Genomic DNA, 17,071 nt, shown 5'->3' with positions numbered 1-17,071 from the left:
ATTGACCACAACCAGAATCAATGTTTTCACCAGTCCCTTCCCATTATGTACACTGCATCTCAGGACACAGCCATCAGCAAACTCCTTAATCTATACATACATGAAGCACTTGCATATATAATAAGGCTGTCCTGAAAATGGCAAAAGGCTTACTTTGTCCCATTTGCTATACACCTTCCACACTCCCCTCTAAAAGAGACAGACTAGGAAGCATGCAGACCTAGTAGACTGCTGCAGGTATTTGCTAGCCAGGTATGGAAGACAGGACACTTTCTCCAAACCTCTCTTGTGCAATACCGGTTATCAGTATCCCCCTGCAGCTATTGGATATGTCAAATTGTTTCTAGAGGAGTAGATGACCAAATAAAACTATGACTTGTTACCTGAATGAATCACAAGGAAAGATTTTCAAAGAAGATCACTTCTTTACCTGTTTGACATCATATGCCAGAAGAACGTATTTTAAATCTGGTGAAACTGAATGTTTTGAGGCTTTGAAGGTTACCTAGAAATAAAAAAAAAGGCAGTTACAAAGGCAGTAAAAACCTTAATAACAGAGACATTAATATGCATTTAGATATTTAATGTAGATATTTAAAAAGATCTGAATTCTCATCATAACTCTATGGAAAAGGCATTTTTATTTCTATTATAAATATGCATGTGTGTATGTATACTTATCCCGATGGATATAAACACTTGGAGAGGCCATATTACAAATTTCATTAGGAAGAAAATTTTCTAGCATATCTTTTTTATGTATATCATGTGAAGACTATGTTAATATTTTCATAAGAAAAAAGCAAAAACTTACTGAACTTTTTAAGTAACCAAAATGCTTTTATATTTTCAAGTTAGAAGGGAAGGAAGGAAGGAAGGAAGGAAGGAAGGAAGGAAAGAAAGAAAGAAGAAAAGGAAAGGAAAGAAAAGAAAAAAAAGAAAAGAAAGGGAGGGAAGGAAGGAGGAAGGAAGGAAGAAAGAGTAACATGTTGTGGTATCATAATTTCTGTCTCTACTTTTGCTTCCTTATAGGTTTCATACTTGTATTTAAAAGAAGATACTTAGGGCACCTGGGTGGCGCAGTCGGTTAAGCGTCCGACTTCAGCCAGGTCACGATCTCACGGTCCGTGAGTTCGAGCCCCGCGTCAGGCTCTGGGCTGATGGCTCGGAGCCTGGAGCCTGTTTCCGATTCTGTGTCTCCCTCTCTCTCTGCCCCTCCCCCGTTCATGCTCTGTCTCTCTCTGTCCCAAAAATAAATAAACGTTGAAAAAAAAAAAAAGAAGATACTTATATTAAACACAGAGTCTCTTTAGAGGACACTCCCATAGTAAAATTAATTAAAACATAAATACTGATTATACTTGATTATAACTACACTGCACCTGATTGATTTTGAGCCTACAATTCTATCATTGAATAGGCCTACTATCAGAAATAATTGAAAATGAAGTGAAAAAGAAATATATTGAGTGGAGAAATAATTTGATTTGAAATAGAGATTATATTTAATTTCAGATGCAAAGAAAAGGCAAACAATTTGAGTTAATGTGCCAAAAGTCTACAAAATACAAAAAATAAAATAAACCATACATGCATTTTGGGCAAACTAGTTTGTATAGCTTCTGCAGAGAAATACGTATGTAAATAATTTTGTATACTTTATGTCAGGCCAATTTCTATAAGACTGAACTCTTTTAAAAATGGAAAAAAAAAGAGAAGTCAAGGTTTTTAAATTTAGAAATCCTCAAAACACAATGGAAAGGACAAGAAAATCAGCCTAATCAATATTTGAAATAGTTTGTGTGGTATAATAAAAAAAATATATTGAGTCTTTTTTCCTGATTCTTTGCACAGAGCTTCTATAATACTTGTAGTTTTCTGAGCGAAAGGAATGTCATTTATTATTAATAATTTTAACCATGCTTGGTGTATAGGAATGACATGACTCAAGGGGTAGATAGAGGCCAGGGAAGAGTGGCTAGACAGCTTCTGGAGAGGGTGCCCACCACCTGACTAGAAGATTAGAACTTTTAACCCTAATTGGAGGCCAGGGTGGGCGGAGGGACGGGAGATGTTCAGTTGCATGGCCAATGATAATCATGCCTAGGTAATGAGAGCTCAATAAAAAAACTATGAATGATGAAATTTGGAGGTGCTTCCTTATTAGTAAACATACTAATGTACCGGGAAGGTGGCATCCCCCAACTCCACAGAGACAGAGACTATGCTGGGACCCTTCTGGACCTGCCCTATTTACCTCTTCATCTAGCTCTTCATTTGTATTCTCTAAAATAAATGAGTATTCATAAGTATAGCACTTCCTGTATCATTCTAGCAAATTATCAAACCTGAAGGAGGACTGTGGGAACCACCAAATTTACAGCCAAGTTAGTCTGAAATGCAGGTAGCCTAGGGACTTGGGACATGCAGCTGGTATTTTAAGTGGGGGCAGGCACTAAATCCTTAACTGGTAGGGTCTACACTAATTCTGGGTGGTTAGAATTGAATCAAACTATAGGACACCCAGCTGGTGTTAGAAAATTGTTAGAATAACATAGTTAATCTCTAAGCCTGATACACAAGAGAATGCAATGGTCTGGGAAAAAGTACTGTTATATGGCAATATTAAGATTTGGGAGTTTTGCCTCCATACATCTATCTTATACAGCCCATGTATAAGACACTTCAAAAGAAGATCAGAATAGTCATTGGCAGTAATTCACCTCAAGGATTTTAGCTTTCATTTCAATAATAATGGAACTAACAACAAAAAATGATAGAGAGCTACCATTGATCTATTATCAGCTCTGTAAATTGCTTATAATTTAGCAAATCTCAATAGTCCTCAATATTCCTCATGAAAATTTTATGAGGTTGGTATCCTCACTCTTATTCTTCCTTTCTCTGTCATTAACTTACTGTGTAGGAAAACTTAATGGAAATTTGTCTGCACAGAATTTAGGGTGACATTGAGAAAATAAGATCAGGTCTTTCAATACTACAGTGTCAAGAGGTGTATTGTTACACAATAAAGGGAGGTTTACTATTTATTTAAAAATTGCTCAAGAAGATGAGTATGTATAACAAGAGAATACAAGAGAAACTCCTTGAATAAATCCTGCATTATCTCACCAGCAGGAGTTCCTTTCCTTACGTTTTGGAAGAGAGCTTCCCTTCTGAATTATTTAAAGAACATCTCACCTCTGTCGTCCTCATCCACTCACTTGTGATGTTCCTCACAGAAATTAACTTCACACATTCACAGGTGTGTCTGTGCCTCTGGTAACAACATTTTATAGTATCTTTTACAGTTCCTACAATTATCCAGTCTGGCACTTTATTAATTATCACTATACTGCCTCCAGCTTATACAGCACATAAACTGGGAAACTTTCCAAATACCTTTTCAGGGGCCCAAGCTGCTGAACCTTCTCTGAATTTAGAGAGTTGTGAGCAGGTCACTGATGCTACAAAGTGACTTGCTGATGATAGTACACGTGTAAGAAACACATTCTTGCAGCTTAGTCACAGGACATCAGAAGTCTCAGGCAAATCTCTCTTAGCATAAACCATTAATGTTATCATTTGTTGCATCTGGGAGATTCATTCTTTCTAGCGGCCACAGGAGACCCTTTGATCTACAATGACCCTAATTACAGATACTAATACAGTTCTGGTTGAGTCTCAACTTGATATGGCTTTAAATTAGTGTTTTGAAAGGTTTATTATTGCTAATAAGGCTATTAAGTTATCTATATATTTAATCGCTTAATTACTATTGAAATAAAAGGATGCAGAAATATTTTCTGCATGTGTTTATTGGAATTATTTAGCAATTACACCTACCAGTGCATTTTTTGACACTGGGCATGGTACAAAGGGCATTAAAATGCATGAACTCTGCCATCCAGGAACATTCAATTAAAGCCAAGCAAGGTTGGATAAACAGAGGAAAATAAATATGCAGATGGTTAACTAAACCAATTAATTTAGGGAGGCAAGACATTTGATCAAGTTGAGAAGAAAATGCATGTTTCTAGGCAGCTTGGGAAGATTTTGCAGTACCTCATTCACATGTATCATTCAATTCTACCAAAACTCACTTCTTGAACATTCACAATATTACCATTACCATAGAACTGAAAGTGCTAGAAGGTTGAGAAACCAGGCTCATTAAAATCCTTTCCATCTAATATTGGAAAGGATGAGACAAGCATTCTGTTTCTCTATAGTCTATGGTAGAGTAGGACTCCCACACCCAAATGCCTAGAGGGACAGAGTATAGACAAGTAGAATTAAGCTGTATGGATAAATTGAGGGCAAATGGAATAGTCAGACTATCTAAAAGGGGCAGTGGTCCTCGGCTCCAGAAAACCATCATCTTCTAAAAAAGTTCATATAGTATTTCTAGTGTTGCATTTTTTTTCAAGATAAGCTAGAAACCAAGACTTTAATTTACAATCTCATGATTTTTAACTATAGACCAATACTTTTAAATATATTTATAGGCGCCAATTTCTACCTGCGGGCCACCAGTTTGCTAATTTGGGGTAAAGTAATAATTGCCATAAGGATGAGGAAAGGGCAAGAAGACAATGTTATAGGACTTAAAGAACAGAATGGTAACTTTTTCATATATTTTCTGGAAATATAAGTGAAAAATTCATGATGTAGTGTTTCCCACTTAAATGAAATTATAGACTATGTTATTAGAATAACCTTATGCACAAGTAGCTTAAAAAGATTACTGGAGAAATGGGGGTCAGCCCCATGATTACTGTTGATATTAATAATGCATGCACTATTACTAACAGGAATATAGCAGAGCTGATTGCTGTGTTTCATGAATGGTGAAGTTTAAAGTCAAAAAAAGCAACAAAATCAGATTTGAATTTATAACTATTACTCTGGCAGTTGGGTAAAAACTGAGCTGGATCTGATGACAGCCTAAGGTCATTAGATCTGGTAAGAGGATCTCACGACAATTTAGTCAAGCAATGCCAAGAAGTCAAGGGTGAAGCAGGGGCATAGAGAGGAAGAGACACATGCAAGAGAGATGACAGATAAAAACAAAAGAATTTAATGATTAGATTTGAACACTGAAAAACAAGTAAGTATCCAAAGTAATTTTATGTTTCAAGTTTTTAGCACTGGGTGAATGTTGCTATTGTAACTTAAGTTAGGCAAAAGTGAAAAACAAAAAACATATTTTGAGGAAATTCTGAAACATTTCAATTTCAGACGTGTTATGGTTATAGTCCTTTTAGAATATCCAGCAGGGGGTGGGAGTGAGAGATGGAACCTACACTGCTAAGTCAGGTAAGCGACCAACTCTTGATTTTGGCTCAGGTTATGATCTCAAGGTCATGAGATGGAGCCCCGTGTGGGGCTCTGCGCTGACAACTGACAATGTCGAGCCTGCTTAGGATTCTCTCTTCCTCTCTTCCTCTCTTCTCCCCCTCCCCTCTTCTCTCTGTCTCTCTCTCTCTCTCTCTCTCTCTCTCTTAAAATAAAAAGAACTTAAAAATATATATTCATAAGATCCTACAGGGGATGTTTGAATTTTTTTAAATAATAAAAGCCTGGAGTTTAAGAGATATACCTAGGAGCTTCATTATTAATCATTATACAAAGCATTAGATGAAAGTTTGTTTGTATTCAATGTAAATCTATCCCCATCATAAAAGAGACTAAACCCCTAAAACAGTATGCCCTACAAGGGATGGATCAGTAACAATGCAATTATTACAAGTACTGCTTACTATTACTTTTATTCCTTAAATGTATATGCTTTCTTTGTTTTGTACTTTCATTCAACCTGCTCCACCTGCTATAAAACTTTCACAACTTGATCTGCTCCTTATTCAAATTGTATTTCTCTAAAATACTCCCTGTCCTTTTCAGCTCAAGTGATTCATCTGACCTTATATGTATATAATTATATGTGCAGTTCATTTAATCATTGATCACTGTTTCATGATTGCTCTTCTAGGTTGTTTGGGACTGCGATTTACATCTTTTATTGCCACAGTAATGCCCCTATTAAGAGGCTCTATTGCAATGATTCACTCTTGTCAGAAACATTATAACTTGAGGTAGAAATAAGATAATGATAGTGTTGCAAGGTGTCAGATACTGAAGATCAGGGCAAGAAATCATTAAACACAAACTTAAATGTCAGAAGTGCCAGAAAAGATAAAATATGCATTTGTAGGACTTGAGGATGAGAAAGGACAGAGCAAGAGGAGAAGAATAAGAGATGGGGTTAAAATTAGCACTAACTGGTAAGAAGGATTTGGTTGTCTTAAGATTGAGACACAAGAGAAACATGGGAACTGTACAGTTTGGGTGGGTATTGTGCACGATCTTGCAACAAGCTGGTGATAAGAATATTTATAGCCATCTCTACTTACAAAAGTAAATAAACAAAACAAAACAACTGGCCTAGGACCTTGAGTTGGATAATGCTCTAAGCCTTCAAGTGTCAGTGGGTATATTTTTAACACATAGAGAATGATTAAAACAAGAAGGTAGGTCTCTGTGGACCCTATGATCTTTTCTTCCTGCTCCCTGCACCTGTACCCTACCAAGCTCCCTACAGACTGATACCTATACCCCTTATGTTTAATTTATTTGGGCCATAACTTCCCTCATCACTCAATCTCATTTTTAGTTTATTGATACATGACAAAAAGTTTAGAAAAAATCATCTCTTATTCTAGAAAAATAAAATACTAATTTTTCAAACATGTAATTAAGTATATATTATGAATAAGTTTCTTTAACACTGCAGTCTATAAAAGACCATGGAATATACATGATGGAGGATTTTAGAAAGTCAGTTGACCTTAAATGGATGAGAGGAGGAAAATGGTCACTACGCACTTAACTGATACAAAGGAAAAGGAGATGAAGGGAGGCTAGAAAAGAAGGCAAACCAAAATTTAGTCCATGGTATGATGCTAAGAATGGGCTCTCCTTCTCTGCCTGGCTTCAAATTGAATGAACAAAGAAGAAGCAAATAGATTGTTTTTTATCTTGTAGCTCTGAACCAAGCCATGATTTCTTTTTATAGCCATAACTGTGTTTATATGCAAAGAACTTAAAAATCAAATATCTTATTGTATTTTTTTCATGCTCTCTTTTCTTAGCTACTCAATTAGTTAGTATAGTGTTTAAGTTATATTTCTTTGTGATACCCATGACATCCATGTTGTATAAACTTAATAGATGGTCTCTTTTTTCTTGGAACCATGCATTTTATTGATACTAGAATATTGTGTAAAGTACTAAATGCAGAAAATGCCATGGTACAAGTAGGTAGTTTTTAAAACTATTGAATAGGGACCTATTGATTGATACCCTGTAGAGTATCTCACATATGTATTTATTGCTCAATAAATGTGAATAGCCAAATTAATATTTATTGATTTGGATCATAGACCATACACTAAAACATTTAAAAACCAATTTTTATTTTTATTTATTTATTTACTCTTTAAATATTTATATACAAAGATGCTTTTTGAGAGAGAGAGAGAGAGAGAGAGCGCGCGAGCACAAGTTGGAGGGGCAGGGGGGAGGGACAGAGATAGAAAGGGAGACACAGAATCCAAAGCCAGGCTCTGAGCTGTCAGTGTGCAAAGCATGACCTGAGCCAAAGTCGGACGCTTAACCGAGTGAGCCACCCAGGCGGCCCAACAATTTTTATGTTTAATAGATGGTGAAAACTAATAGTCTCTGAATTTTATTAATAACTAAAAAACAGGGCAGACAAGGTGACTTTGATGAGAAGAGTGTCAATATTCCTCTACGCCAAAAGTCAATAAATTGGAAACGCTTTGGCTAGAGAAAGGAGGAAAAGGATATTGTAGCATGTATATGTATATAAATTATTTCTTTGAAGTTCAGTGTGTACTATTCTACTGACTTCAAATTGTCTAGGGCTTTCTAATCATTATATTTCGAGCATAATTTTCTTTTAAGTGATTGCATTCAGGTGCAGCTGCACTAAAGAATAGAGCCTATAGAGTAATGGAAGACATGCAGTTGGCCTACAGACCCATGGAAAGATGCTCAACATCACTCATCACCATGGGAATGCAAATCAAAACCACAATGAGATATCACCTGACGCCTGTGAGAATGGCTAGTATCAAAAAGGCAAGACATAACAAATATCTGTGAAAATGTGGAGTAAAAGAAACCCAGGTGCATTGTTTGTGGGAATGTAATATGTTGCAGCCACTGTGAAAACCAGACTGGATGTTCATGAAAAAAATTAAAAATTCAAATACCATACAATTCAGTATTGCACTACTGGGTATTTACCTAAAGAAAATGAAAGCACTAATTTGAAAATATATGTGCACTCCTATGTTTATAGCAGTATTTACAATAGCCATGATATGGAAGCAACCCACGTATCCATTGATATATAAATAAAGAAGATGTAGGATGTATGTAGGTATGTATGTACACACACACACACACACACACACACACACACACACACACTATGGAATATTTCTCAACCATAAAGAAAGAAATCTTGCCATTTATGAAAACATGAACAGACCTAAAGGATATTATGCTAAAATAAGTGAAGTCAGGTTGAGAAAGAAAATCATCACATGATTTCAATTATTTGTGGAATCTAAAAAAAAAAAAGTGAACAAAAAACAGAAAGAAATCCATAAATACTGAGAATAAACTCATAACTGCCAGAAGGAAGAAGGGTGGGGTGCAAATGGATGAAGGGAAGTGGGAGGCACAGGCTTCCACTTATAGAATGAATAAGTCATGGGGAAGAAAGGCACAGCATACGGAATATACGCAATGGTATTGTAATAGTGATGTATTATGACAGATGGTAGCTACAATTGCCGTCAGCATAGCATAATCTATAGAATTTTGAATCACTATGTTATATACCTGAAACTAATGTAATATTTTGTGTCAAACACTCTTCAATTAAAATAAAAGGAGTAGAGGTGCCTGGGTGACTCAGCCAGTTAAGCGTTTGACTCTTGATTTCAGCTCAAGTCATGATCTCATGGTCGTAAGATGGAGCCCTGCATTGGGCTTCATACTGAATGTGGAGCCTGCTTGGGATTCTTTCTCTTCCTCTCTCTGCCCCTACCCCATCTAAAACACATTAAAAAGAGAAAAATAATAGAGCATATAGAAATATATCAAAAGTTATGGAAGCCCTAAAGATTATCACATCAGAATTTCTGGGTGAGTTTTCCTCATCACGACCTAATTAATACATGCTCAACAGAAGGCTTATAAGTTAAGGTGGGTGGACTAGAGCTCTCCAGTAGCAAATTACTTGTCTATTCGTTAAAAAAATTTTTTTTAATCTTTATTTTTATTTTTGAGAGAGAGAGAGAAAGAGAGAGAGAGAGAGTGAGAGAGAGAGAGAGAGAGAGCGCAAGTAGTGGAGGAACAGAGAGAGAGACACACACACACACAGAATCCAAAGCAGGCTCTAGGCTCTGAGCTGTCAGCACAGAGCCCAAGGCAGGGCTTGAACTCACAAACTGCAAGCTCATCACCTGAGCTAAAGTCGAATGCTTAACTAACTGAAACACCCAGGTGCCCCACTTGTCTATTCTTGTTAGAATATTCCATCAGGTAAATATTAGAGACTATGATTCCACAGATCTAATTAATGAAGTTATTTTTTAAAATGTGATATGTACATTTCAGGTATTTAGGTTAGTCATACAATTTTATTTCTGCCATAGGCGAGAAGATGGCTACTGAGAACTGTGCAATTACCCTATTTTTATTTCTTTTTTATTTTTAATGTTTATTTTTGAGAGAGAGAGACAGACAGACAGAGCGTGAGCAGGGGAGAGTCAGAGAGAAAGGGAGACAAAAATCTAAAGCAGTCTCCAGGCTCCGAGCTGTCAGCACAGAGCCCAACGTGGGGCTCAAAGCCACAAGCCCCGAGATCATGACCTGAGCCAAAGTCAGACACTCAACTGACTGAGCCCTCAGGTGCCCCTGCAATTACCCTATATTTAAAAAGAAAGAAAAACATAATGATTAATATTGCTTTATTAAAAAGAAAAGCTTTAACCTGACTCTTCTGTAGAAGTGAGAGAAATGGGAAAATATTGGTGCTTCAAAAAGTAAATTTGCTTGAGAACTCATCATTTTTTCTTATGGATAAAAGGCCTACTTAAAATTTGTATGACATCATTAATTTACATTATCATTAATAATCCCAAATAAAAAGAGAGAAGACAAGCTAGCAACTAAAAAGAAACATATTTATTCCAGATTTGAAATATTCTGGAATATTCCTCAATAATACTATGTTTGATATCTACTCCCCTGTCTCTATTTTCTATCTTGAATGAAATAATAATTCCATATAAATATACTCCATATAACATTATATAGAGTATATTTGTTAGTTGTTTTCATCTTAATGGGTCTTGGATGCAAATAATTAGATTAATAAATTTTTAATTGTGATATAGTATAATTCACAATCAAATGAAAACACAGGATACCCAGATAAATATCAGATAAACAAAAATATATCATAAATATGAAAATAATAATTGTATAACTATGAAAATAATATGAAAATAATGGAATATCCTATAATAATCATGAAAATAAGTGAACCACAGCTAAATGAAAATATGTACGAATCAGTAACAGAATGCTGAGTAATAAAGAGAAATGGAAGAAGATCATGGGTTGCCTGATGCATCTATTAAAAGTTCAAAATCAATTAAGACTAAATAACATGTCATTTAGGCAAACACACATACACACACAAGCTGAGTTAGATATTCACCAGATCCCCAACGATGTAAAAATAATTTTCAGAGTGAGTTAGTTAAAAAACAGTTGTCATTTACTAAATTGCACTTTAATGGTCCAAAGTCGAAAGTCATTCTTGTCCACTTTCTCCATAATGTCCATTAATAGGCCCAAGCTCAGCTGAGGACACCAGAGGTTGTTTGCAACTATGACTGAATAAATGTCTGTATTCTCATTTCCTGATGCACACAAGCAACTATTTTCTTATGATATCAAGGGAGGAATTTGTGGGCTGTGGGGCATATGAAGTCTCTATTTCACACAGTAATGACAAATGGTTACCCAGAGTAAAAACACAAATCACACTCCTATCTGCAATGAGTAAGAGATCCTGTTCTCCACATTGTTTCCAACACTTGGGAATATCAGAGTTAAGCCTTGCCAAATGGACAGGTGTAAAATACAATCCCATTGTTGGTCATCATTTTTCTTTTTATAAATAATATTAAGCATCTATTTATTTGTTTACTAACAATGCTTCTTTTATAAAAAGTCTATAAATAGATTTTGCTCATTTTTCATCAGAATTGGGAAAGTGTTTATTATTATTATTAATTATACATCTTTTTTAAGTTAACTTATGCTTTTTACCATATCTTTATCATTTACTACTTGGCATTCTTTAGTATGGTAAAATATCTGTCTGTGCACTCTAATTTTAACGTGAAACTATAATACATACAAGATATAAACAACAAAAATATAAAGATATGATGTTTAAGAGGAAGATTCTAAATATGCAACTTATTTGAAAAAAACAGAATAAAAATGTTGGGTTTTCACCTATGAACATCAGTACTTCTAAAGTACATTAACAGGTGGTCTTTGAATACTCATGCTCAGGAATCATAATGATAAATTGATTCTCCATTTGTTTCTCATTTGTCAGTATCTATTTGATAAGCAGAGATATCATACATGACCCTTCTTTGCTAAAGCAAAGAGCAATAGTAAAGGAAAAGAGTAATTTTAGATTTACGTTCATGGTGGTACAAAACTTTCCATTTAGTTGTGGAAAGAAAGAGGAACTGCAAAGTAAGTCAAACCCAATGGAATGACAATAGGGAACAATCATAAAGTGCCTCCACATTCAATGTCTTGAGACCAAATCCCCAAGTCTGAAGAACAGTATTATTTTCTCTCATCTCACAGTCAGAGTTGCAAATATTGCTGGTCTCCTCAACTGTGCTTAGGAGCTCTGTTAGAGATTCACCAGATTTCCAAAGATGGATATAAATATAATTTTCAGAGTATATTAGCTTAAGAGTTGTCATTTACTAACCTTGCATCTTACTGCCCCAAATCTACAAGTCATTTCCTGTACTGCCCCCTTTCTCAGAAATGTTCATTAATAGCTTTAATCTTCTCATGAAATATATAGAAGACAAAGATCAATAACTTTTCTGCATATAGTTAAGTCTCCAATGCAGACTGTTTTAAGTCTAAGGCATGAAGAAGGTGTTCAGTTTTTACACGTCTTCTTTTTTTTTTAATATGAATTTTATTTCACGTGGAAAATTGAGGGGAAACTTATGGGGTACATTCCTAAGGTCTTATGGGGCAGATGATGCTTTTAACTGTTATTAAATAGGTAATTATGGCTGAATGAGTTTGTTATAGACATTCAGTCAACACCTTCTCCATTATCCCTCCTTTCTTTTTCTTTTTCTTTTTTTTAAGACTCATTACTCGTTCCTTTTTACCAGTTAATAATAGATACATAACACCCAAGAGATTTGAAATAAAATCCTTTCACAGGGCTTTCCAAATGGTGGTGAATGAGTAATTCCAATGATATCAAGGACAAATAGAAATATCTGAAGGAAAAAAATTGCTGCACATGAGCACCAATGCAAAGTTCCAATTTGAAAAGTTCGTGCAAAGAAATTCGTCAGAAAAAACTGAACCAACTGCCAATGCATGTATGACAAGATGATGCCCAACCTCACTTATAATTAAGTAAGTACAAATCAGTATAATAATTAAGGGTTATTTTGCCTCAACCAAAAAAAAAACATGTTGTGACAGCAAGAATACAGTATTAAGCAATATCATATACCACTGGTTGACTTGTTTAATACAATTTGATACTATCTATTAAATTTCAATTTAATTTCAAATTTCCTTTGACACAGCAATACCACTGTGTGAATTTAGCCTATAAATACATTTCAAAAATTGTTTCCAAGTGTATCTACAAGTGCATAACAGGAAATAAATAGCACATCATGCAAAGAAATTCTATATAACCATCAAATAATATTAGAGAAAAACAAATGGGTTTATGTAAACAGAACCTCACGTTACATTATTAAGTGAATAAAAAGTGTAAGCTCTCCATACTGTTGAAATATATACACACACACACAGAGTGTATATATTTGAAAATATTATGTTGTTTATGTAGAGACCTATGAAGATATACAGACTTATTTCTGGAGAATTGTTTGATATTATTTGGTACAAATATGGACATGGATGTCTTCAAAAAGGATATGGAGGAAAACTTTTATTTTTACTGTATGTGCACATGAGTACCAGTTCTGTCCAACAGGACTTTCTATGATAATGGAAATATTCTGCACACAGTCTAATGTGTAACCATTGGCTTCACTGGGCTATTACACACATGAAATGAGGCTGATGTGACTAAGAGATGGATTTTTAAATTTTCACATGATTTTGATGAATTTAAAAATAAATGTAAACAGACCACATGTAGCTAATGACTCATATTAGATAGTTCAATAAACTATTTATAGTTTTTAACCATATATTTTCATTCTATTGTTTTTAGAAATGTCAACGAAAAAGATTAAGAATATTTGTGTCCTTAATTATATTTTACTGAAATATCCATTAAATGTCAATATTTTAATGGGCATATATAAATTATAGATACAGTAGGGAATGACCAAGGATAAAGAAGAATGCCATAGAATTGTATTATACAAATATAAGCTCTGATTTATTCAGAATTTATAAATGCTTTGTTCCTAACAAAGAGAATTCACAGTGTGAATTTGTTTTTATTTTTAGAAAAAATATATGAGTGTATGTAAGGATACAAGATTTCTCCACATATCTATATGAATTAAATCTTAACTTACCACTTCTTTTATAAAAAAGTAGAATGCTATTCTAAGTATTTTTCTTCTAAAATGAATAACACCATGGTGTTGCCACTTATAATGATGTGAATAATCTCTCATTCTGAATAAAATATGATTGTACTTCTTTAGTTAGAAATACATATTTCATTATAATTTACTTTTTGAAATTATAATCTGGTTATTCATTTATCTTAGATATTCTTTCTTCCTTAATGTTTCATTAAAATCAATAGTATATACAACTGAGTCCTGAAGAATGTTTTTCAAAGTTGCGTAAATAAGAATATCTGGGACCTGATGAACATTTTTAAAAGTTGTATAAATAAGATAGAACTAGTTAAGAATAGTCCAGGTATTTAAAATAGGCTGGAAAATGTTCATAATGTCAGACAGTATAGCTGGTAAAGGACAGGATTTTCATTGTAATCTCTCCCAATTCATATAGTAACTCTTAACCATTGATTATCTGTATTAATGGCTAAGAAGTTGCAATCATTCAGTTCATACAGAGAGTCTATTATCTAAAAGAAAGAGATAGGAAGAAGGAATGAAAGGAGGAAGGAAGGGAGGGAGAGAGGACAGAGGAGAAAGGAAGGGGGAGGAGGGAGAGAAGGAAGGAGGCAGAGAGGGAGGGAGGGAAGAAAGGAAGGAAGGAAGAGAATATTAAAGACAAAGCGCCACTTTTCTCATGATGAAAATGACTTCACTGTTTTACAGAGAATATCTAAGCAAGGTGAGAACAGAAAATTATACTTAGTTATATTGTATTGGGGAATTCCTTATATTCCTTCCTGCTTTGGTAAAACTGAATGCAGAATATAAAATGCAGAGAAGAGAAATAGGAAGATAAAAAATTCAAAAGTAATAAGTAAAAATTTTTTAACGTGATGAAAAATATTAATGTACAAGAAGCTCAACAAATTTCTAGTTAAAAAAATTTGAAAAGGTCCTCACCTAAACTAATCACAAATAGTCAAAAATCACAATGAATGAACTTGTAAGCAAGAGAAAAAAAAAATAATGTATCACACAGAATGGATAAGATTAGCAGCTAAATTTTCTTAAGAAACCATACATGTCACATGTTAGGATGACATCTTCAAAGTATTGAAAGAAAAAAACATCGTCAACAAATAATCCTATATTGAACTAAACACTCCTTCAAAAATCAGGGAGAAATTAAGCCACGTCTAGATAAACAAAAATTGAGAGCTTTTGTTGCTACCACACCTGTGGTCCAAGAAATATTAAAGGGAGTCCTTCAGGTTGAAATTAAAGGACACTAAACAGTAACCTGAATCCACATGAAGAAAACAAAATGATCTAATAAAGGTAACTGCATGGAAATTCTGAAAGGCAGCATAAACACACTCTAATTCCTCTCTCCCAGTATTTATTTAAAAAGATGGCTTCATAAAAAATAATTTTAAAATTGTATTGTTAGGTTAAAATGTATAAAGCCATAACTTGTAAGACAACAAAAATGCAAAGGAGAGAGAAGAAATAAAAATATGTTGGTACAGTTTTTGTATACTATTTCCATCAAGAAAATATACCAATTGTAAACAAATATGTACTTGATAACAAAAAGCATAAGTTCCAAAATTCATAAAGAAAAATAAACAGAATTGAAGGGAGAAATAGACAATCCAACAGTAATAGTTTGACTTCCTGACCCAATTTCAATAATGGATAGAACTAGGCAGATTATCAATACGGAAAAAGAAGACTTGAACAACATTATAAAGCAAAAGTATCTAACAGACAGAAATCCCTAGAAAAAAATATATTTTAAGGAGAAGCACATGGAACAATTCTCTAGGGAGAGACCATATGTTAATTTACTGGTTGACCTTAAAATTCAAATGAAACACTATCTAGGGATAGACAAAATGTTAATTTATGGGTTGATCTTAAAATTCTTATGAAATGAAAGGGACCAAGAATATTCAAAACAATCTGGAAGAAGAAGAATGTTTGAGTACTCACAGGTCCTGATCTGAAGTCTTACCACAAAGCTACAGTAATCAAGATTGTGATAATGGCATAAAGATAAACATACAGATTAAGAAAATAGAGAGTCCAGAAATAAATCTATACATCGGTGGTCAACTGATATTTTACAAGGTGCTAAAATCATTCTGTGTGAATAGTCTTTTCAAACAATGTTGCATGAACAAGTGAATATCCACAGGCAAAAGAATGGATACCCTGCCTCACATCATACACAAAATTAACTCAAATCACAGAACTAAATGTAAAAATAAAAACCGTAATATTTTTAGACAAAAACACAGGAGTAAATCTTTATGATAATGGTTAGCCAATAACTTCTTGGATTAACAAGCTATATAAGACAAAAGAAAAATAGATAGACTTGATTTCATTGAACATAAAATCCTTTGTTCATCAAAGGATACCACCCAGAAAGTAAAAAATTACACACCTGGCAGAAGTGATTTGCAAATTTTATATATGACAAGGAACTTCTATTTTGGAGATATAAATGGACACTTACAATTTAGCAATGGAAAGAGTCTAGTTAAAAAGTGGGCAGAGGATGTTATCAGAAATTTCTCTAAAGAAATGCAAATAGCCAATAAACATATGAAAACATGCTTAACATCATTAGTAAATTCTGGAAATGCAAACCAAAGCCACATGCTATACCACTCCCCACACACTAAGGTGACTACAATAAAAAGGTAGACAAGAACAAGCATTGACAAAGATGTTAAGAAATTTGGCTCCTCTCATACTGCTGGTGAAAAGGTAAATAGACAAGACCACTTTGGAAAATAATTTCATAGTTATTCAAAATGCTAAACACAGAGTTACCATATGACCCAGAATTACACTGCACAATAGTGGAAAGATGTCAAGAAAGAGCAATGAAAACATGTACCTACACAAAATTTGCATACAAATGTTTATCTGAAAACTTCAAATGTTCAATTGAAACATTTGTATGTTTCATGGTAGCCCTAAAATTAACCAATTCAAATGTTTATTAACTAGTGAATGGATCAAAAAAGTAGCATATCACACAATGGAATATTATTTAACAATAAAAAAGAATGAAGTATTGATATATCCAAAAACATATATAA

The 17,071-nt window shown here is 33.9% G+C and overlaps 1 protein-coding gene across 2 annotated transcripts in view; it reads right to left on the bottom strand.

Annotated features, from left to right (window-relative positions):
- Positions 1–17,071, bottom strand: part of DPP10 (dipeptidyl peptidase like 10) — a 653,109-nt gene that overhangs the window by 305,631 nt on the left and 330,407 nt on the right. For both annotated transcript variants that reach the window (XR_007155206.1, XM_047873649.1), the window contains exon 5: positions 431–505. Coding sequence is in view for 1 of the 2 variants with exons in the window: in XM_047873649.1 (XP_047729605.1) it covers positions 431–505 (75 nt within the window). In the remaining variant the exon portion in view is untranslated. The remainder of the gene's footprint in view (positions 1–430; positions 506–17,071) is intronic.

Source organism: Prionailurus viverrinus, chromosome C1 (assembly GCF_022837055.1).
Source record: "Prionailurus viverrinus isolate Anna chromosome C1, UM_Priviv_1.0, whole genome shotgun sequence".
Classification (NCBI taxonomy): Eukaryota; Metazoa; Chordata; class Mammalia; order Carnivora; family Felidae; genus Prionailurus; species Prionailurus viverrinus.
This window is presented reverse-complemented; position numbering and strand designations above follow the sequence as displayed.